The 21,159-nt window shown below is 57.8% G+C and overlaps 2 protein-coding genes across 2 annotated transcripts in view; one reads left to right on the top strand and one right to left on the bottom strand.

Moving 5' to 3' along the window:
• LOC133355026 (colorectal mutant cancer protein-like) overlaps window positions 1-15,985 on the top strand; it is a 55,656-nt gene extending 39,671 nt beyond the window's left edge. Inside the window, exons 2-4 of the mRNA XM_061572282.1 lie at window positions 12,605-12,747; window positions 15,446-15,585; window positions 15,939-15,985. Of these exons, the coding sequence (XP_061428266.1) occupies window positions 12,623-12,747; window positions 15,446-15,585; window positions 15,939-15,985 (312 nt within the window). The 5' untranslated portion in view covers window positions 12,605-12,622. The remainder of the gene's footprint in view (window positions 1-12,604; window positions 12,748-15,445; window positions 15,586-15,938) is intronic.
• A 799-nt stretch (window positions 15,986-16,784) lies between these two features.
• On the bottom strand, window positions 16,785-17,363 carry LOC133355227 (putative uncharacterized protein DDB_G0271606; the record flags this gene model as incomplete). Its single annotated transcript, XM_061572599.1, has 1 exon — window positions 16,785-17,363. A coding segment is annotated over one exon (579 nt), but the record flags the coding sequence as incomplete, so codon positions are not given.
• Window positions 17,364-21,159: the final 3,796 nt, after the last annotated feature.

The following is a 21,159-nucleotide window of genomic DNA, read 5'->3' as shown; positions in this document are numbered from 1 at the left end:
TATAGTGTAGTGTATGGTAGTGTATAGTGTAGTGAGTAGTGTATAGTGTAGTGTATGGTAGTGTATAGTGTAGTGTATGGTAGTGTATAGTGTAGTGAGTAGTGTATAGTGTAGTGTATGGTAATGTATAGTAGTGTGTAGTGTAGTGTATAGTGTAGTGTACTAGTACAGCACATAGGTGTATCGGAGAGCAAAGCCACAACATTTACAATCTGGGTACGACGTTTTTCGCCAGTAATTACGACCGGCATCGTCAGGCGGCAGACAGATTTGTAAATGGTTATTATTATTATTATTACCGCTACGTCTTTCAATTCGTGATGCTTCGCCCAGCAGCAGTGACGTGAGCACGGCTCTTCACGTCTGTTGATTTATTTATTTTCCCGAGTAAATTCGCGAGTTTTTTTTGTTTTCTGCTGTCGGCGGCGGAGGTGGGGGTTTGGGGGAGAGAGAGAGAGAAGTTTGAAAAAAAAGTCGCATTTCAAGCGTGAAAATCATTGAAGAGTCGCGAGAGGTCTCGATGTGGATCACCACAATGTGGCAGCTGCTGTCCCAACTCCGCGGGCGATTATTGCAACTCTTCGTAGTTGGGGGGGGGGGGGGGGGCACACATCCACACGCGCACACACATGCACAGAGAGCACGTACAGAGAGCACGTACACGTGTGTGTGTGTGTGTGTACGCGTTCATTCGGTCGACTCAGCCTCAAATGAAGTACGCTTGTGCGGTGCGCAAACATCACCACTGGGGGAGACAAAGTTGGCCAGGAGCCTCCTCGTGTTCCGTCCCGTGCCGGCCGTCATAGTTGCTCGCTAACAGCACTTGCCCCAACAGTCTGCGGAGGTTTCACGGGGAAACTTTGTCTTTAGTGCGCAACGCGCATGTGTGTGCGCATCAAACGAGTACCTGGTGCGGTGTGTAAATATCGCCACCGGGGAGACAAAGGCGGCCGGGCGTGGTGTTGGCCACCAAACCTCCCTTAGTGTGCCGTGCCGGCCTTAATAGGTGCTCGCTAACTGCACTTGCACGAACAGTCAATGAAGTATATATGGGGGATCTTTGTCTTTGTGAGTGGGGAGCCGTGGTGCAGAGGTTAAGCTCACTGCTCTGCGAATCTGGCGACGCGAAGTTCCATTCCCGCTCACAACCAGCAACGGCGAATTCACGAACCTCTCCTGGGCCTCCGCTAGGTAGACTCGGCATTAAATGAACGCCTGCTGCGGTGTGTGGACATCGGGGGCACGTGGCGTGTGGACCACCCGCCTGTTGTGCCCTGATGATCGCTGGCAGCACCATTGAAGGCTACACGAGGAGGGGGGGGGGGTGGGGAATCTTCGTGTTCTACTCTTTGCCGACCTCCCGAGATGTCACGCTGGGGCCCGTGATTGCAGCAGCGGCTGGCGCGGCCTCCTCCTCGACCAGATGGGCCGGCGCGCACCCCCACTAGCACCCCACTCCCCTGCTGGGAAAACCAAAATGCAGGTGTCGGTCCATTGGCAGGGCCACGTGCGTTTTCCCTTTTCACTCGGAGAGGGGTGGCCAGGACGCAGCTTGCATCACCCCCCCCCCACCCCCCCCCACTGTGTCAACCCCCCCGCTAATCACACGCGTGTCACCCCCCTTCCTGGCACACGTGTGGCCCATCCAGCCGCGTGCGCGCAGAATGTGCTGCTGCTGCTTCTGCTTCGTTGCTGCCATGCATCTGTTGGTAAAGAGCGCCAGTTCGCTTTGACCCCCGAATCCGCTGGAGGATTTCCCCGCAAACTTTGGCTGTCCGCCCGATGATGCTGATTGTAATTACTGGCTGTCGCCCGATGATGCTGGTGGTTGTTGTTGTAATTACCGTCGACATCTCAAGGTGCTCGAATTGTAAATGTTGTAGTGGGTTTACTCTCCAACACACAACCGGTTAGTTGCTGAACTAGTATACTACACTACACTATACACTACACTATACACTACACTATACACTACACTATAATTGTAAATGTTGTAGTGGGTTTACTCTCCTACACACAACCGGTTAGTTGCTGAACTAGTATACGACACTACACTATACACTACACTATAATGGTAAATGTTGTAGTGGGTTTATTGTCCAACACACAACCGGTTAGTGCCGAACTAGTAACTAATTGGCATGTTTTGTTAACGTGAGAAACCGTACTAATTGGCCGTGTTGGGTGGTGGCGGGTTTAACGACACACCTATATTTACGCGATCTAACCCCAAAAAAAACCCTCTTATGGAGGGGGGGAGGCAGGGGGAGGCTGCATCAGGATCTCTACGACGCTGCTGCTGCACGGAGGAGCGGCGTCTGTTCTCACAGTGGGCGGTGGGGAAAGGGCGGAGGGGTTCAGAGTGGAGGTGGCCACATCCGTAGACAGGTCACGTGGTTTACGGGAGACACGAGCTGATTTAGAGAGGGACAGATACATGTACAGATGAGAGGGGGGGGGGAGGGATTCGGAGGTTTGTGGTGGTCGCGTGGATTGTTTTCTCCGGCTCTTCCGATTCTTTCCCCCGTCCGCGTTTAGAATCGACATCACGCGTTTGTAGAGTATTTGACTGCTGTGAGTTTCCACGTGATGATGATGATGAGCCCACTTCGTTGAGCTATCATTGGTGATGGCCAGGTCACTTCTGAAAAAGAACTACCTACAGCTCAGTGGGCCTTACCTGGTGAAATTAAAATAGTTTTTGGATTCGCTTTTGGCTTCTTCCCGATCAGGTGATCTAGCCCTGTCGCCCTCCCGACCACTTCCATTTCTATTCCCCCCTCCCCTCACCATCTCCCCCTCTCACCCCTCCTGCCTTCGCTCACCGCCCTGCCACAGTGGTGGAGTAACAGTCAGCAGCAACGCTGGACATGCGATCCAGAAGGTCGCCAGGTCAGACTCCATCCCCCGGCGCGTTCGACCGCGCTTCTGTTCGACCACCGAGTCCGTCTGTCGGAAAGATCGCGTGCGGCGGGCAAAAGCTTTCGGTGCTAGATTTGAAGCTTTCGTGACTGCAAGGATTCATATTCTTAGGTTTTTTCGGTAAAGTCACGTAGGTAAAAAAATTCAAATTAATAAAAGTAAAATAAAAATAATATAAATTAAATTTTTTACCTACGTGACTTTACCGGAAAAAACCCAAGAATAAAAAAGCCTTCGGGTGCCGGCCGCACCCCTTCCAACACGCCCGAGTCAACGTCGAGGGAACGGGAGGCACGGGCGGTCGCCCCTCACTCCGAGAAGGTCGACGTGAAATCTCGGTTTGCTGGGATCCACTCCCCGTCCCTCTCGGCTTGCTACTTGTGTTTGCGGGGACGTCAACTGCCGAGCGGCGTGCGTCATTGCGATCCGCCCGGGATGCCCCGGCTCTTCGCTGGCCCCGGCTGAACGGGACGGTCCGTGTAGCTCGTCAAACCAACAAACGAAGCCTTCATTTACGGAGAGGGGGACCCGAGGGCCGGTCACGCTGTTGAACGGTAACGCTCGTTGGGTTGGTTGGGAGAGTCAATCTGTGCGGGTAGGTGTACGTAGACATGTTGCTGGTATCTGCCGATAGCCACACCGTTTGAAACCTTTCGGAGTTCGTGACAGCGCCACCACGACGACGATGATGATGATGGGGCGGTGTTGTCACTCTGTGTGTGTTGTGTCGGGGGGCCTCCAGTGGCCCGCGGGCCTTGCACTGAAGACCGCCGCTCTGTATTGAGTGCGATGCATTCCTCAACTCGGCCTCGTAGCCGGTAAACGTCGAGGCATTGCCTTTAAACCCGCAGTGGCTCGCTCACCCACTCGTCAACTGTGTCACTCGCCTACCTACTCTAAGCTAAACGAAGTGGTGGTTCAATATGGGGACATTCATAGCAGCCAAATGCTCTTAACGCACACAGGTGGAGGAAAACACCAGAGGACCTGGAGATAAATCCACACGACCACAGGGAGAGACGCGCAAACTCCAAAAATACAGCAGGTGTCAGGGTCCGGATCGAACCCACGACCTCCTGTATACCAGGCGAGGTAGTTAACATCTCCTAGCCACCGTAATGATGATCAGAGAGAAAGAGACGCAAACTCCAAATAAACAGCAGGTGTCGGGGTCGGAATTCGAACCCATATCAGGCGAGGGAGATAACATCTCCTATAAGCGATGCGTTGTTGACCGCAGTGCACATTTCAACTCCGTCCGACAACCGGTGAACGTTGAGCGATTTGTCTCGAAACTCACAGCTGCCTTCGCTGTACCCTGGCCAGTGAATTAAAACAGGAGGCGCGAGCAGAATCTGAATCTTTATTGAGACTGGAGGAACAATCCGATGAGATATGGAGCTCTTTTTTTTCACAGATGCCCAGTAAAGCAGTTTCAGGGGCTGCGCCTTCAGCTGCATCGCAGCGCGGGTGGTTTAATATGCGTGCGTCGATCGCCCGACACCTGCTCGCACTCCGGTTCCCTCTGCGTCTGTTTCCCCGTTATCGAAAATCGTAATTGAGAAATTAAAGATCGGCATCAGCGGTTGCCCGCGTGGTGTGCCCGCGGGTTTTTATTTTTATCATTATTTTTTTTCACGAAATTTATTTCATTTTATCTTTTGTTTTTGCTGCACGGCTCTCTACGCATCTCACTTCTAGTTTCGGTTGTGGAGCGAACGTCCGTGGTGCCGAATCTGAGGGGCGCCGCGGTGGCTAGGAGATGTTAACTACCTCGCCTGGGATACAGGAGGTCGTGGGTTCGATCCCGACCCTGACGATGCCTGCTGTATATTTGGAGTTTGCGTCTCTCTCTCTCTCATCATCATCACGGTGGCTAGGAGATGTTGACTACCTCGCCTGGTACACAGGAGGTCGTGGGTTCGATCCCGACCCTGACGATGTCTGCTGTCTATTCGGAGTTTGCGTCTCTCTCTCTCATCATCATCACGGTGGCTAGGAGATGTTAACTACCTCGCCTGGTACACAGGATGTCGTGGGTTCGATCCCGACCCTGACGCCTGCTGCTGTATATTTGGAGTTTCTCTCCCTGTGGTGGTCATGTAGATTTTTCTCCGGGTCCTCCGGTTTTCTTCCCTCCACATTTCGAATCAACACAACGCCTTGACGAATATGAGGTTGCTGCTATAAATGTCCACGCAATAAGCCACTTCGTTGAGCCATCGTTCGTGATGGCCAGCTCTGTTGGGCCCTTACCTCGTAAAATAACAAAAAATAGTTCAGTTCATATCCCCGGCGCGATGCCACGGATCCGGCCAGTCACACAACGCACTCGGTCATTATTCATTTGTGACTTTTTTGCGCTTACAAAACAAATATATTCCTTCCCCACCTCCCAACGGGGAGCGCCGAGTGACCCAAATGCACCACAAACCCCCACCCCCTCCGTTTGTAGCAGCCCCGCATCTCATTTATTTTTTTGTAAGAGTTGTGTTTTAGTTCGTGTGTGTGTCTGTGTGTGTGTGTGTATCTGTGTGTGTGTCTGTCTGTGTGTGTCATCTCGGTCATCTCAGTCAGTCGACCCGTGGCACCTGCTGGGTCTGCCCCGTGACCTCCTGCCAGCGGGCGTTCGACACTTCACGTGGCCTCAAGGTGCACTTGGCCTGGCACAAGCATCGTGGTGACGTCACCGCCACTTAGTGGCGAATGGCGGTTGTTGTTGTTGTTGTGTGTGTCTGTGTGTGTGTGTCTGTGTGTGTGTGTCTGTGTGTGTGTCTGTGTGTGTGTGTCTGTGTGTGTGTCTGTGTGTGTGTGTCTCTGTGTGTGTCTGTGTGCGTGTGTCCCTGGGGAGCGGTGGCGTAGCGGTCAGCGCGCTGCGCTATGAACCCCGACGACCCGGGTTCGACTCCCGCTCACGGCCAACACCGGTGACGATTATCTGAACCGGTCCTGGGCCTCCCCTAGGTCGACTCGGTCTCAAAGGAGTACCTGGTGCGGTGTGGAAACATCGCCACTGGGGAGACAAAGGCGGTCGGGCGTGGTGCTGATCACCGACCCCGCGCGTGCCGTGCCGGCCTTCATAGGCGCTGCTCGCTAGCCCCAAACAGTCCGTGGCGGGGAGCTTTGTCTTCTTTTTGTGCGTGCCGCGAATGCGATCGTCCCGTCGTGCTGTGAAAAAACTAAAAGTAGGGGGGGGGAGGGGGCAGACTTGCATCTTTTTTTTACAAAGGGCACCCACATGGAGGTCGCTTTAAACGCGTTCGGTGCTCGCCGCTCGCCGCCGCCGCAGTGTCCGTTGACGGATTGCGTTTGTTTTGATTTTTCCGGGCCGTGGTCCTTGCCCGGCACCGTTCTCACGCAGGCGCGATCCGCTGCTGGATGAGCAGCTGCCACCGCGACCCCACGCGCGTTGGGGTCAAAACCGCGAGGATCGTGGAAGTGCACGCCGCTCTGCGCCGTTCGCCGCAGCCTGTAGCACCTGGTCTTACGGATGTCGTAGTCGCCCGTCCGAGCGCTCGACCCGGTGGCCGGCAACACCTCGATAGGTAGAGGATCGCAGATCTCGGTGCGCCACGGTGGCGAGGAGATGTTAACTACCTCGCCTGGTACGCAGGAGGTTGTGGGTTCGATCCCGACCCTGACGCCTGTATATGTCATCGCTCCATCTCCGTGGCGGTAGTCCTCTGGGACGATTTTTTTTCCTCCGCTGTTAGCTGCAGCTCGGGTCGTTGGTGTCGACCGCCGGCCATCGTCGTCGTCATCGTCGTCGTCAATGTCATCAGCGTCGTCTTCATCATCGTCTTCATCATCGTCTTCATCATCATCATCATTGTCTTCATCGTCTTCATCGTCTTCATCACCGCCACCGGTGGTGGCGGTGGTGGCGTGCGTTAGCACAAGTCACACGGACCCGCGCGATTTCGCCCGGGGCCGTGCCGTGCCGTGCCGTGCCGAGCCGTGTTCGCGCGCGCCAGCGTCGTAGCCAGCGCGCAGCCAGGCGCGGCCTCTCGGCTTGAACGGAGGAGGTGTGGGGTGGGTGGGGGTTGGGTGGGTGGGGGGTTTAAAAAAAACCCGAGAGGAGAGGTCTTCTGAATAATGCATCTCGTGTCAGGATGTGTGGAGTGTTTTGGAAGCAATCAGATACCGTTTTGGAGAAGTGGGGGCGGGGGGGGGGCGGTGTGGGGGGCGGCTGGGAATAGTTTCGGAGGAAACGGGGGTGGGGGGGTGGGGGCGAGGGGTGAGGGGTGGGGGCGAGGGGTGGGGGGGGTGGGGGCGAGGGGTGGGGGGGTTCAGAGCCGAGCGAGAATCGGTGATGGGAGGAGAATGCCCGCGGGGGGTTGCTCCCCGCGTACGAGGCGAAATCTGCTCTCCGCTCCCTCGCTCTCTCTCTCTCTCTCCACTCTCTCTCTGTCCCCTCTCCCTCCGCTCTCTCTCTGTCCACTCTCTGTCCACTCTCTCTCCGCTCTTTCTCTCTCTCCGCTCTCTCTCCGCTCTCCCTCCGCTCGCCCTCTGTCCGCGCGCGTGTACTCGCGCTGGCGCGCTGCCTCCGTCCTGCCCTAACGAGCCTCACGCATCGCTAATTGTCAAACAAACGGGGCCTCCGCGGTTGCCCCCCCTCCCCTTCTCCTCTTCGTTACTGCCGTGACGTTGCGCCGCCCATCTGCTGCTGATTAATTTCGGGCAGCACCACGTGATCCTCGTTTTGCCTTTCCGGCAATGCCTCTAATTCCTCGTGGTGCGCACACGTGCGTGGCGGGTTCCACGCACACACGTGTGTGTGCGTGTCACTGTGTGTGTGTGTGTCACTGTGTGTGTGTGTCACTGTGTGTCACTGTGTGTGTGTCACTGTGTGTGTCACTGTGTGTGTGTGTCACTGTGTGTGTCACTGTGTGTGTGTGTCACTGTGTGTGTCACTGTGTGTGTGTGTGTCACTGTGTATGTGTGTCACTGTGTGTGTGTGTCACTGTGTGTGCGGTAGTGTAGCGGTTAGCGTGCTGCGTTATGAACCTGGCGACCCGGGTTCGATTCCCGCTCACGGCCAACACCAGTGACGATTATCTGAACGGTCCCGGGCCTCCCCTAGGTCTACTCAGCCTCAAATGAGTACTTGGTGCGATGTGTAAACATCGCCACTAGGGAGACAAAGGCGGCCGGGCGTGGTGTTGGCCACCCACCCCCTCGTGTGCCGTGACGGCCTTCACAGGTGCTCGCTAACAGCACTTGCCCCAACAGTCTGTTAAGGCTACACGGGGGATCTTTGTCTTTGTAAGTCACTGTGCGTGAATTGTCGAGTGTGGGAGCGGTGGTGCAGCGGTCAGCGCGCTGCGCTACGAACCCAGCAGATTGCCGAGTTCGATTCCCGCCCACGGCCACCAACGCCAGTGACGATTATCTGAACCGATCCTGGGCCTCCCCTGGGTCGACTCAGCCTCAAATAAGTACCTGGTGCGGTGTGTAAACATCGCGCCACTGGGGAGGCAAAGGCGGCCGGGCGTGGTGCTGGCCACTCTCTCACCCCCTCGTGAGCCGTGCCGGCCTTGATAGGTGCTCGCTAACAGCACTTCCCCCTACAGTCTGTCAAGGATGTACAGGAGATATTTTTCTTGGTGTGTGTCAGTCGACCCGTGGCACCTGAGTCTGCCCCGTGACCTCCTGCCAGCGGGCGTTCGACACTTCACGTGGCCTCAAGGTGCACATAGCCTGGCACAAGCGTCGTGGTGACGTCACCGCCACTTAGTGGCGAATGGCGGTTGTTGTTGTTGTTGTGCGGGTTGTGCGTGTGGGTAGCGGTAGTGTTGTAGTTAGTGCACTGGACAACGCAAGTGACGAATGGCTGAACCGGGCCTGGGCCTCCCCTAGGTCGACTCCGTCTCAAATGAGCACCTGGTGCGGTATGCAGTAAACAAACGTACTGTCGGCACTGGGGAGACAAAGACGGCCGGGCATGACGCTTGACCAAATTGTGCATCGCGCTGGACTTCATTTACACTGCCCGTGTGCGTGCGTGCGCGTGTTTGCGCATGTGCATGTGTGTGCAAGTGTGTGTGTGCGTACGTGTGTGTGTGCACGTGTGTGTGTGCGTCTGCGTGCGTGTGTGCGTGTCTGCGTGCGTGTGTGCGCGTGTGTGCGTGCGTGTGTGTGTGCGCGCATGTGCATGTGTGCACGTGTGTGTGCGTGTGCACGTGTGTGTGCGTGTGTGTGTGTGCACTTATGCGCAAGTGTGTGTGCGTGTGTGTGTGTGCACTTATGCGCAAGTGTGCGTGTATTGATGTGGTATAAGTTCACGGGCTGCTTTGTGACCCCAGCTATCTCCCCCCCACCACCCTTCCTTGCCCCCTCCCCTCCCACCCCACAATTGGAATCCCGCATTGACACGGGTCTCTCAGCCACGTGGTCTCAGAGCCGCGTGGTCTCTCAGAGCCGCGTGGTCTCTCAGAGCCGCGTGGTCTCTCAGCGCCGCGTGGTCTCTCAGAGCCGCGTGGTCTCTCAGCGCCGCGTGGTCTCTCAGAGCCGCGTGGTCTCTCAGAGCCGCGTGGTCTCTCAGAGCCGCGTGGTGTCTCAGCGCCGCGTGGTCTCTCAGCGCCGCGTGGTCTCTCAGAGCCGCGTGGTGTCTCAGCGCCGCGTGGTCTCTCGGAGCCGCGTGGTCTCTCGGAGCCGCGTGGTCTCTCGGAGCCGCGTGGTCTCTCGGAGCCGCGTGGTCTCTCGGAGCCGCGTGGTCTCTCGGAGCCGCGTGGTCTCTCGGAGCCGCGTGGTGTCTCGGCGCCGCGTGGTCTCTCGGCGCCGCGTGTCTCTCGGCGCCGCGTGGTCTCTCGGCGCCGCGTGGTCTCTCGGCGCCGCGTGGTCTCTCGGCGCCGCGTGGTCTCTCGGCGCCGCGTGGTCTCTCGGCGCCGCGTGGTCTCTCGGCGCCGCGTGGTCTCTCGGCGCCGCGTGGTCTCTCGGCGCCGCGTGGTCTCTCGGCGCCGCGTGGTCTCTCGGAGCCGCGTGGTCTCTCGGAGCCGCGTGGTCTCTCGGCGCCGCGTGGTCTCTCGGCGCCGCGTGGTCTCTCGGCGCCGCGTGGTCTCTCGGCGCCAGCGTGGTCTCTCGGCGCCGCGTGGTCTCTCGGCGCCGCTGTGGTCTCTCGCGCCGCGTGGTCTCTCGGCGCCGCGTGGTCTCTCGGCGCCGCGTGGTCTCTCGGCTCCGCGTGGTCTCTCGGCCCGCGTGGTCTCTCGGCGCCGCGTGGTCCTCTCGGCGCCGCGTGGTCTCTCGGCGCCGCGTGGTCTCTCGGCGCCGCGTGGTCTCCTCGGCGCCGCGTGGTCTCTCGGAGCCAGCGTGGTCTCTCGGAGCCGCGTGGTCTCTCGGAGCCGCGTGGTCTCTCGGCAGCCGCGTGGTCTCTCGGCGCCGCGTGGTCTCTCGGAGCCGCGTGGTCTCTCGGCCGCCGCGTGGTCTCTCCGGCGCCGCGTGGTCTCTCGGCGCCGCGTGGGCTCTCGGCGCCGCGTGGTCTCTCGGCGCCGCGTGGCTCTCGCGCCGCGTGTCTCTCGGCGCCGCGTGGTCTCTCGGCGCCGCGTGGTCTCCGGCGCCGCGTGGTCTCTCGGAGCCGCGTGGTCTCTCGGAGCCGCGTGGTCTCTCGGAGCCGCGTGGTCTCTCGGAGCCGCGTGGTCTCTCGGAGCCCGCGTGGTCTCTCGGAGCCGCGTGGTCTCTCGGAGCCGCGTGGTCTCTCGGCGCAGCGTGGTCTCTCGGAGCCGCGTGGTCTCTCGGAGCCGCGTGGTCTCTCGGAGCCGCGTGGTCTCTCGGCCACGTGGTCTGGGCCCTCCCCGACGGGGGCCAGCCTGAGGTCACCGCCCCACGCGGCGCGGCTCGCGTCAGGGTTGAGGCGTCCTTCGAGACGCCTTTGGGGCCGTCCATAAATGACGTCACGCACCTGGGGGGTGCAGGGTTTGAGAAATGTGACGTCACGTAAAAATGCGCAACTTTAAACAAATATAGACAACACGTTCTACTTAATTAAATAAACTTTTTAATGAATGTTTTCTCCTACAACATCAGAGTGCAGCGCCACATTAAATACGCACTACAATGACAATAGTTTAAAGCGATTTGAAGCATGTTTTATTTTGGGGGGGGGCAGAGCTTTGTGACGTCATATTTGAGGGAGGGGTCTGACTTTTTGTGATGCCGTGTGACGAAGGGGGGGGGGGGTCAAAATCGCGTGACGTCATTTATGGACGGCCCCTTTGCACATCCGAGTTGCGTTGCGCTATCGACCCCCTTGTCCCTAAGCTGCGGGTGGGGGTGCGGGGGGAGCGGCGGCGCAGCGGTTAGCGCACCGCAACGTGACTGCTCTCCCGTCTCCGCCGCCGCCTCCCGCGCACTGACGAGCGTGGCGAAGTCTGGTCGGACAGACAACGTCGATGATCGACGCGCCAATCGGGAGGCCGCCTGTCCAGCAGTGAAGCGACGAAAGTGTACAGTGACCCCTCGTTTATCGCGGTTAATGGGGCCCGGAACCCCTCGCGATAGGTGAAAATCCGCGAAATAGGATTGGCCCCCTAGGAATTTCCGTATATGTGTGTGTGGGTACCAGAATGTTTAAAATATGTATATTTATACTTTATATATTTTACTTAAATCTATTTAATTATTAAACCTTAATATTATACATTCACTCTCTGTCTCTCATACGATACGTATTATGGTGTTCTACACTCACCAATGACGGTAGTATCTTGAGACTTGACTCCAGTAATGACGACAATGACAATGACGATGACAATGACTACGATGACAGACCTGTGCAGTTCGATGAATGTGATGATGAATGATGATGATGGTGCTACTGCACAGGTATAATGAGGCCTTTAAATCAGTTCGAAAAATCCGCGATGCACTGAGGCCGCGAAACTTGAACCGCGAAGTGGCGAGGGATTACTGTAGTCCGTAACCGCGGCGTGCTCTGTCGTTTTCATAGCCGTCCCGTGACGCTCGCCAACGGCACCAACAATCCGAAAGGACGAATGGTGGCGCTTTGTTGTGTGTCTGTGTGTGCCCGACTGTGGGGAGCGGTGGTGCAGCGGTTAGCGCGCTGCGCTACGAACCCGGCGACCCGGGTTCGATTCCCGCTCATGGCCAACACCCTTGACGATTATCTGAACCGGTCCAGGGCTTCCCCTAGGTCGACTCGGCCTCAAATGAGTTCCTGGTGCGGTGTGTAGTAAACATCGCCACTGGGGAGACAAAGGCGGCCGGGCGTGGTGTATGCCATGCTCCATCTTATGTACCGTTCCGGCCTTCATAAGTGCTCACTAACAGCACTTGCCCCTACAGTTTGTTGAAAGCTATACCGTGGATCTTTGTCTGTGTTTGTGCGTCCATGTGGGGAGCGGTGGCGCAGCGGTTTTCGCAGCTGCACCACGAACCTGCCGACCCGAGTTCGATTCCCGCTCTTGGCCGCCAAACACCGGTGACGATTATCTGAACCGGTCCAGGGCCTCCACTAGGTCGACTCAGCCTCAAATGAGTACCTGGTGCGGTGTGTAAACCATCGCCACTGGGGAGACAAAGGCGGCCGGGCGTGGCGCTGGCCACCCCCCCCCCCCCCCTCGCGTGCCATGCCGGCCTTCGTAGGTGCTGCTCACTAACAGCACTTGCCCCGACAGTCTGCTAAGGCTACACGGGGGATCTTTGTGTTTGTTGTGTGCGTGCGCAGCGCGAGCCCGCCTGCCTCATGCGTGAGAACGAGGAGCTGCGGGAGAAGGCGACCCTCCGCTACGAGGAGCGCATCACCGAGCTGCACAGCGTCATCGCCGAGCTCAACAAGAAGATCGACCGGCTGCAGGGGTCAACCATTCGGTGGGTGGGAGGGGAGGGTGGGAGGGTGGGAGGGTGGGAGGGAGGGAGGGTGGGAGGGTGGGAGGGTGGGAGGGGAGGGAGGGTGGGAGGGAGGGTGGGAGGAAAGGTGGGAGGGGAGGGAGGGTGGGAGGGGAGGGAGGGTGGGAGGGAGAGTGGGAGGGTGGGAGGGAGGGGAGGGAGGGAAGGGAAACGGGGGCCCCCCCGAATTCACGACGTCTCCCTGTACTGCGTGGAACCGGGGGGGTTTGGGGGGGGGCGGTCGCTTAGCACTTCCAATTATCCACGGTCGGCTACGTACGGTGTGAAAGATGTTCAACGTAGCGTGCGTACACACGTGTCCGTGCTGGCGGGGATTTGATGAGAGGTCGCGCTGTGGCGTCCGCTTCAGCGCGTTCGTTCTCTGACCGACGGAGGCTTGCGCTGCCCAAAAGACGTTAATGTAAGAAAACAAAATAATCGCATTCACTAATTGAGAAAATTAAACGCCGTCTCTTCCGATTATTGACGCCGCGCCTTCTCTCCCGGCGATCGACTTGGCCCCAAGGGCTCGTGGACGATTTTACCCAGCAAGCCCGGTGGCCCCTCTCTGGGGGGAGGGGGCAGCAGGGGGATGCAGGAGGGGTGCGGACATCGCGTCCTGCCCGGTCACCTTTAATTGGCGGCACAGCCCACGGCCGTGCGCCGCGTAACGCAACACCATCAGGGTCGTGATCGAACCCACGATCTCCTCCATACCAGGCGAGGTAGTTAACATCTCGCCATTGTGGCGCCCAGTGTTTGATCATACCACGGCCGACCTCTGCAGTTGCCCACTTATCTTTCGTCACGGTGAGTTCACTGTTGTTGCGTAAAAACCTTTAACCCGTGGCTCACGACGACGATGACGGGAAGGGGACTGGAGTTGCTTGCGCAACAGGGCAGCGGACGGGGGGGAGGGGCTGGAAGAGAGGGAGAGGCAGGAGGAGTAGGATCAGAGGAGGGGGGGGGGGGGATGAGGAGGGGGGGAGGGGGAAGGAGGAGGGGGGGACAGCCAAGATGTCGGGGATGAGAGGGATGGTGATTGTGATGAGAAGGGAGAAGAGAGAAGGAAGGACCGAGCTGCACGGGGTGGGTTTGTTTGTGTTTTCACAGGGGGGCGGGCAGAGGGGAGGGATTTAGAGCGATGGTCACGTGATTTTACGGGAGGTCACGTGACTGGCGGGAGGTCACGTGACTTGCGAGAGGTCACGTGATTTTACGGGAGGTCACGTGACTTGCGAGAGGTCACGTGATTTTACGGGAGGTCACGTGACTGGCGGGAGGTCACGTGATTTTACGGGAGGTCACGTGACTTGCGAGAGGTCACGTGATTTTACGGGAGGTCACGTGACTTGCGAGAGGTCACGTGATTTGACGGGAGGTCACGTGACTGGCGGGAGGTCACGTGACTGGCGGGAGGTCACATGATTTTACGGGAGGTCACGTGACTGGCGGGAGGTCACATGATTTGACGGGAGGTCACGTGACTGGCGGGCGGCCTGAGCAGAGTTGGACATAGAGTACGACACGCGCAACGAACTGGCGTGCGAGGTCCATCGTCCACACGAGTGGTTCTGTACCAGGGGTACGCGGACACCCGGGGGGGGCGGAGGGGGGCGGTACGTGGCAATGTCCCAGACTTATAAAAGTGTGAAATTATATAATGCATGAGAGTAAATTGGCGAATAATCACGTATGAATCTGCCAATATAAAATAACAATGATTACATTTACATCCACAGGGCAAACCAGAACGATGTGAAAGACCTTTCTGAACTCGCTGATCGTAGGCGACGTGGTTTCAAACCAGCGCGCGGAACTAATTCCGCCACGCGTGCAGAGCGTCCGTTGAATCTTATTTAATTCGCTTGCGGTTACTTAGCTAGTTATGTTATGTTGTACACCTCACAAGACATTGACGTTCATTATTCGTCCATTTATTTTCCACAACCATGTTGGGGGTCGGGCAAGGTGGCTGGTATCTTGGGTTGAAACTAAATTCAACAAGTTGGGTGGGGGGGTGTGGGGGGTGTAACAGTCGCAGCTATCAAATTGGTCGAGAACCACCGCCGTAGATATCGGGCAGGAGGACGGAGGGCCGGTGGCTACGACATGGCCAACGGGGAGCGGTCTCCACGAGTCCTGAGGCCCAACGGGGGCAACGCGGTGGGAGCCAGAGGGTGCGGCGAGACTTTGGAGGTGAAGTCACGTAGAAGGGAGATAATAAAATAATAAAAATAAAACATAATAAAATAATTCTCACGACGTTTCGGCCACAACGCAAGCAGCCGTCCTCAGGTGAAGACCAGGTCTGTCGGGGAGACAGCGTCTGCTGCTTGCGTTGTGGCCGAAACGCCGTGAGAATTATTTTATAATGTTTTATTTTTATTATTTTATTACTTCCCTTCTACGTGACTTTACCGAAAGAACCAAGAAGATGAATCCCTGCAGTCACGAAAGCTTTAAATCGAAATGAGACTTTGGAGCTCGCCGCGAGCCTCATGCAGCGGGAGGGGTAACAAAGCCGCTGCGGCGTCGTCATCTACGGCGGGGATCCACAGGCGTAGGACAAGCGCTGCTCTGCGCCGCGCTAACACGTCGCCTGGACGTCGCTGACGCGCTGTCCCCCTCTGCGTGCGGTCCGCCCCTCCCCCCTCCTTCCCTGCCGCCCTCACGCCAGCGAGGAGGATGAGTACCTGGAGCAGGAGTCGGAGCTCAGCGCGAGCCAGGCGGACGGTCTGGACGACTCGCAGAGCCTGGAGCAGGAGGAGACGCCGTCGCTGCCCGAGAACCAGTCCACGATGGTGGCGGCCGATGCCGGTGCGTGGGTTGTCGCGTTCCGTCTCCTTGCGCTCGCCCGGTATACAGGAGGTCGTGGGTTCGATCCCAGAGCCTGACGATGCCCGGCGCACGTTTGAAGTTTGCGTGTCTCTCCCCCCCCCCCCCCCCGTTGCGGTCGCGCGGGTTTTTCTCCGGCTCCTCCGCTTTTTCTCCCTCCGCGTTTAGAATCGACGTGCGATCAGTTACCACGTGCTGAGCCACTCGGTCGGGCTGTCATTTGTGGCCAGGCCGCCACGGGTCACGGACCGTGGCCAGGTCACGTGTGACCAGGTCACGTGTGTCCAGGTCACGGTGCGTCACGCTTTGCGGTGTTTGTCGCGGGTGGTCGCAAGTCGCCGTGCCGCTCGACAATCTCCGTCCGCTCACGGGTCCTCGATGAATTTCGATTTAAAGCTTTCGTGACTGCAGGGATTCATCTTCTTGGTTCTTTCGGTAAAGTCACGTAGAAGGGAAGTAATAAAATAATAAAAAATAAAACATAATAAAATAATTTTCACGACGTTTCGGCCACAACGCAAGCAGCCGTCCTCAGGTGAAGACCAGGTCTGTCGGGGAAACAGCTGTCTCCCCGACAGACCTGGTCTTATTACTTCCCTTCTACGTGACTTTACCGAAAGACCCAAGAAGATGGGTCCTCGATGATTCGGGACGAAATTAAAATGAAGCACACGAGGGGGTTGTCTTTTTCACCCGCCACCACCACCACCACCCGACACAGCCGATTGGTAAGGTTTGTCACGTAAACAGAACGTGGCCAATTCGTTACCGGTACAGCAACACCGGTGTGTCGGAGAGCAAAGCCACAACATTTACAATCTGGGCACGACGTTTCGGCAGCATTCGCGACCGGCATCATCAGGCGACAGCCAGATTTGTGGAGAAATCCTCCTCCTGTTTCACTCTTCAACGCGATGTCGTCACTCGCGAGCCAATGAGGTGCGCCATGGAGACGTCGAATTCGAGTGCTCACTTGACGACGTCCTGCGGCAATTGCCACGACGTCCCGACGTTCCGCACCACCACGCCCGCAGGAGTTGTGCTGAGCGATGCGAGAACTTGGCACGGTGCAGCGGTGAGGTCCGGTGCTCCTGCTCCATCCTCCTCCTCCTCCGTCCTACTCATCTTCCTCTTCCCCCATCCTCGTCCTTTTCATCATCCTCCTCCTGCTGCTCCTGCTGCTGCTGCTGCTGCTGCTGCTGCTGCTGCTGCTGCTGCTGCTGCTGCTGCTGCTGCTGCTGCTGCTGCTGCTGCTGCTGCTGCTGCTGCTGCTGCTGCTGCTGCTGCTGCTGCTGCTGCTGCTGCTGCTGCTGCTGCTGCTGCTGCTGCTGCTGCTGCTGCTGCTGCTGCTGCTGCTGCTGCTGCTGCTGCTGCTGCTGCTGCTGCTGCTGCTGCTGCTGCTGCTGCTGCTGCTGCTGCTGCTGCTGCTGCTGCTGCTGCTGCTGCTGCTGCTGCTGCTGCTGCTGCTGCTGCTGCTGCTGCTGCTGCTGCTGCTGCTGCTGCTGCTGCTGCTGCTGCTGCTGCTGCTGCTGCTGCTGCTGCTGCTGCTGCTGCTGCTGCTGCTGCTGCTGCTGCTGCTGCTGCTGCTGCTGCTGCTGCTGCTGCTGCTGCTGCTGCTGCTGCTGCTGCTGCTGCTGCTGCTGCTGCTGCTGCTGCTGCTGCTGCTGCTGCTGCTGCTGCTGCTGCTGCTGCTGCTGCTGCTGCTGCTGCTGCTGCTGCTGCTGCTGCTGCTGCTGCTGCTGCTGCTGCTGCTGCTGCTGCTGCTGCTGCTGCTGCTGCTGCTGCTGCTGCTGCTGCTGCTGCTGCTGCTGCTGCTGCTGCTGCTGCTGCTGCTGCTGCTGCTGCTGCTGCTGCTGCTGCTGCTGCTGCTGCTGCTGCTGCTGCTGCTGCTGCTGCTGCTGCTGCTGCTGCTGCTGCTGCTGCTGCTGCTGCTGCTGCTGCTGCTGCTGCTTGCTGCTGCTGCTGCTGCTGCTGCTGCTGCTGCTGCTGCTGCTGCTGCTGCTGCTGCTGCTGCTGCTGCTGCTGCTGCTGCTGCTGCTGCTGCTGCTGCTGCTGCTGCTGCTGCTGCTGCTGCTGCTATTAATAATTTGATCCAGAGGGCACCTTGTGTGTGGGAAAGTGCCACGGTGGCAGAGGCTAGACCGCCGTCGTTAATTCCCCCCCCCCCGCCCCCACCACTGCCAACATCACCACCACCGCCGCCCCCCAAATCCATTTCGACCGTCCTACCCGTGCCCGTTCTGCGTTCAACCCATCACCGTTATTACCGTCATATATATAAAACATACCTACGTGCGTGGTTTTTTTTATATGCTACCAGCGCTCCCCGGATGGTCACATGCGCCGGGGGGGAGGGGGGAGGTGGGCCCTATTAGGCGAAAACGCCGAGCCCCGAAGTGTTTCTGGTTGCCGAGAGGCAGCAGTGCGACTCTACGAGCCGAGGAGATGGGCGGGGGGGGCGGGGTGCAGGTGAGCGCGGGACGGTGGGCGCGGTGATCCCTGCGATGTGCGGCACCATCGCAACACGATGACGGTGTCGGTTTGTTTTTAGTGCGTGCTGCTTGCTCCGATGGAGTGGTCACGTGTTCGGAGTTTTCGAATGTTCTTGATCTTGTTGTTGTCGTTGTCGTTGTTCTTGTCGTTGTTGTTGTTGTTGTTTGCCGCGCGCGCTTTTTGCTTGCTTTGGAAGGTCGCGGAATCAGAATATCTATTTATATCGGACGAATCCGATGTGGCTTACGAAGCTCTTTCGGCGCAGATGTCCAGATGCTGCGGCATCTGCCGGAGGGAGGGTTGAAGCGTTGGCAGTGATTGTGACGGCGGTGGTGGCGTCAGTGTCTTTTACCCATAATCCCCCTATTTCTGTATCTTAGTTGCGTGTGTGTCTCTGTGTGTTTGCCTGGCACAAGCTTCGTGGTGACGTCACCGCCACTTAGTGGCGAATGGCGATTGTTGTTGTTGTTTGTGGAGAGCTGTACAGCTTTTTTTGAGAAGCGACCAGGCTGTCACAACTGATAGCTGCACGAGATTCCTTATCGCGTGGAAATGTACAGCAGCCAAATGCTCTGAACGCACAAACGTGGAGGAAGAGTTGATTCTAAATGTGGAGGGAAAAACGGAGGACCCGGAGAAAAATCTACACGACCACGGGGGGTGAGAGACAGGCGCACTCCAAATATACAGCAGCAGGCGTCAGGGTCGGGATCGAACCCACGACCTCCTGTATACCAGGCGAGGTAGTTGACATCTCCTAGCCACCGTGATGATGATGAGAGAGAGAGAGACAGGCAAACTCCACATATACAGCAGCAGGCGTCAGGGTCGGGATCGAACCCACGACCTCCTGTATACCAGGCGAGGTAGTTAACATCTCCTAGCCACCGTGATGATGATGAGAGAGAGAGAGACAGGCAAACTCCAAATATACAGCAGCAGGCGTCAGGGTCGGGATCAAACCCACGACCTCCTGTATACCAGGCGAGGTAGTTAACATCTCCTAGCCACCGTGATGATGATGATGAGAGAGAGAGACACGCAAACTCCAAGTATACAGCAGGCGTCAGGGTCGGGATAAAACCCAAGATCTCCTGTATACCAGGCGAGGTAGTTAACATCTCCTAGCCACCGTGATGATGATAGAGAGAGACACGCAAACTCCAAATATACAACAGGCGTCAGGGTCGGGATCGAACCCACGACCTCCTGTACACCAGGCGAGGTAGTCAACATCTTGCCAACCGTGGCACACCGAGGTCCGTGACCCTGATATCCATCAAGGCGCTAGCGGCCATCGAACGAGCGTTCATGTCAACCGATCGCCTGCGGTCTCATTTCCCCTCCCTCTTTTCTTTATTATTTTATTACTTCCCTTCTACGTGACTTTACCGAGTTGGCCGTGTCCGTACGCCGACGCATTGTCCTACAACAAAGACAAAGATCCCCCGTGTAGCCTTAACAGACTGTTGGGGCAAGTGCTGCTAGCGAGCACCTTTGAAGGGCCGGCACGGCACACGAGGGGGGGGTGGCCAGCACCACGACCCGGTCGCCTTTGTCTCCCCAGTGGCGATGTTTACAACCCACGCCAGGTACTCATTTGAGGCCGAGTCGACCTGGGGGAGGCCCAGGACCGGTTCAGATAGTCGTCACCGGCGGTGTTGGTGGCCGTGAGCGGGAATCGAACCCGGGTCGCCGGGTTCGTAGCGCAGCGTGGCGCTAACCGCTGCGCCACCGCTCCCCCCGCATGCACGAGGACGGTCGTCAAAAACAAAATTCAACAAGGCGGGGGGCGGGGGGGGGGGGCGGGGGGGGCGTAACAGTCGCAGCGAACAAATTGGTCGAGAACCACCGCCGTAGATATTGGGCAGGAGGGCGGAGGGCCGGTGGCTGTGACACGTCCAGCAGCGGGGAGCGGTCCCAGCAAGTCTCGAGGCCCAACCTATGCAGCGCCGTGGGAGCCACAGAGGGTGCGACGGGGCTTGGGCACTCGGCGCGAGCCTCCTGCGCAGCGCGCCACGGGATCTCGCGGGGGGGGGGGGGGGTCACAAAGCGCTGCCCTGAGCCACGCCGCCCGCAGCTGAAGACGCCGCCGTTAGACCCCGCAGTTGGGGGGGGGGGGGGTCGCGGAGGGAAAAAAAACCGAGACGCTCGCTCGGGGTTTTTGTTGTTGTTGTGTTTTGTTTTTTTCAGTGTCGTCGTTCCGTGCCGCGGTTGCCGTGGTGGGGGGGGTGGAGTGGAGGGTGGCAGAGGTGGAGGGGGGGTCGTTAGCGACAGATGGTTTCCATATTCTTTAGTTCTTTCTGTAAAGTCATGTAGATATAAAAATGTAAGAATAGAAATTAAAAAAATAGTAAAAATGTAAAATTCAAAAAACCAACAACTCACGACGTTTCGATCGCAACACAAAGTGGTGCTCGTCATCAGGCGGAGAGACAGATGGTTTGCCCGCACATCGCCCCCCCCCCCCTCCCCCCCGCATGTGCCCAAGCGCTCTCTTATCCCCCCCCCCTTTCCCCCCATTGTATCTCTTCAATTGGGGCCCGTTGTTTTTTGTTCGTTTTTTACGGGCGGCGTTGTGGTCTCCGCTGCGTGCATGCGCCGTTGTGTGTGCGGTGAGGCACCGGCGGTGTTTGACTTGGGCCAAGTTGGCGCGGCTCTGCCGGTCGTCCCGTGCTACCGCCGCCGCCGTGCGCCGCTCGTCAAGGCTTTTGTCCTCCCTGTGAGCCGAGCCACTCTAGCAGAGTGGCGAGGCCAAAATCCGCGGTCTCCCGAGTTCCTCGCCTGGTTAAACAAATCTTTAAATTTTTACTCGCCAAAACCATCCACTAAACCCACCCACTCAATCACCCACCCACTAATTCACTCGTATCACTTGCTCATTCATCTACTCATTCAGCTACTCGTGTTCATTCATTCGCCCAGGTCTAATGAGTTCCTCCTGTTGGTTCAACAAAAGAATCTTGAAATGTTGAACTCACTAAACCCACCCACTCACTCACCCACCCACTAATTAACTCGTATCACTTGCTCATTCATCTACTCATTCACCCACTCGTGTTC

Source organism: Lethenteron reissneri, chromosome 50 (assembly GCF_015708825.2).
Source record: "Lethenteron reissneri isolate LAM-NWPU_2019-01 chromosome 50, ASM1570882v1, whole genome shotgun sequence".
NCBI lineage: Eukaryota > Metazoa > Chordata > Hyperoartia > Petromyzontiformes > Petromyzontidae > Lethenteron > Lethenteron reissneri.
Note: the sequence above shows the minus strand (reverse complement) of the source record. Positions and strands in the feature narration are given on the sequence as shown.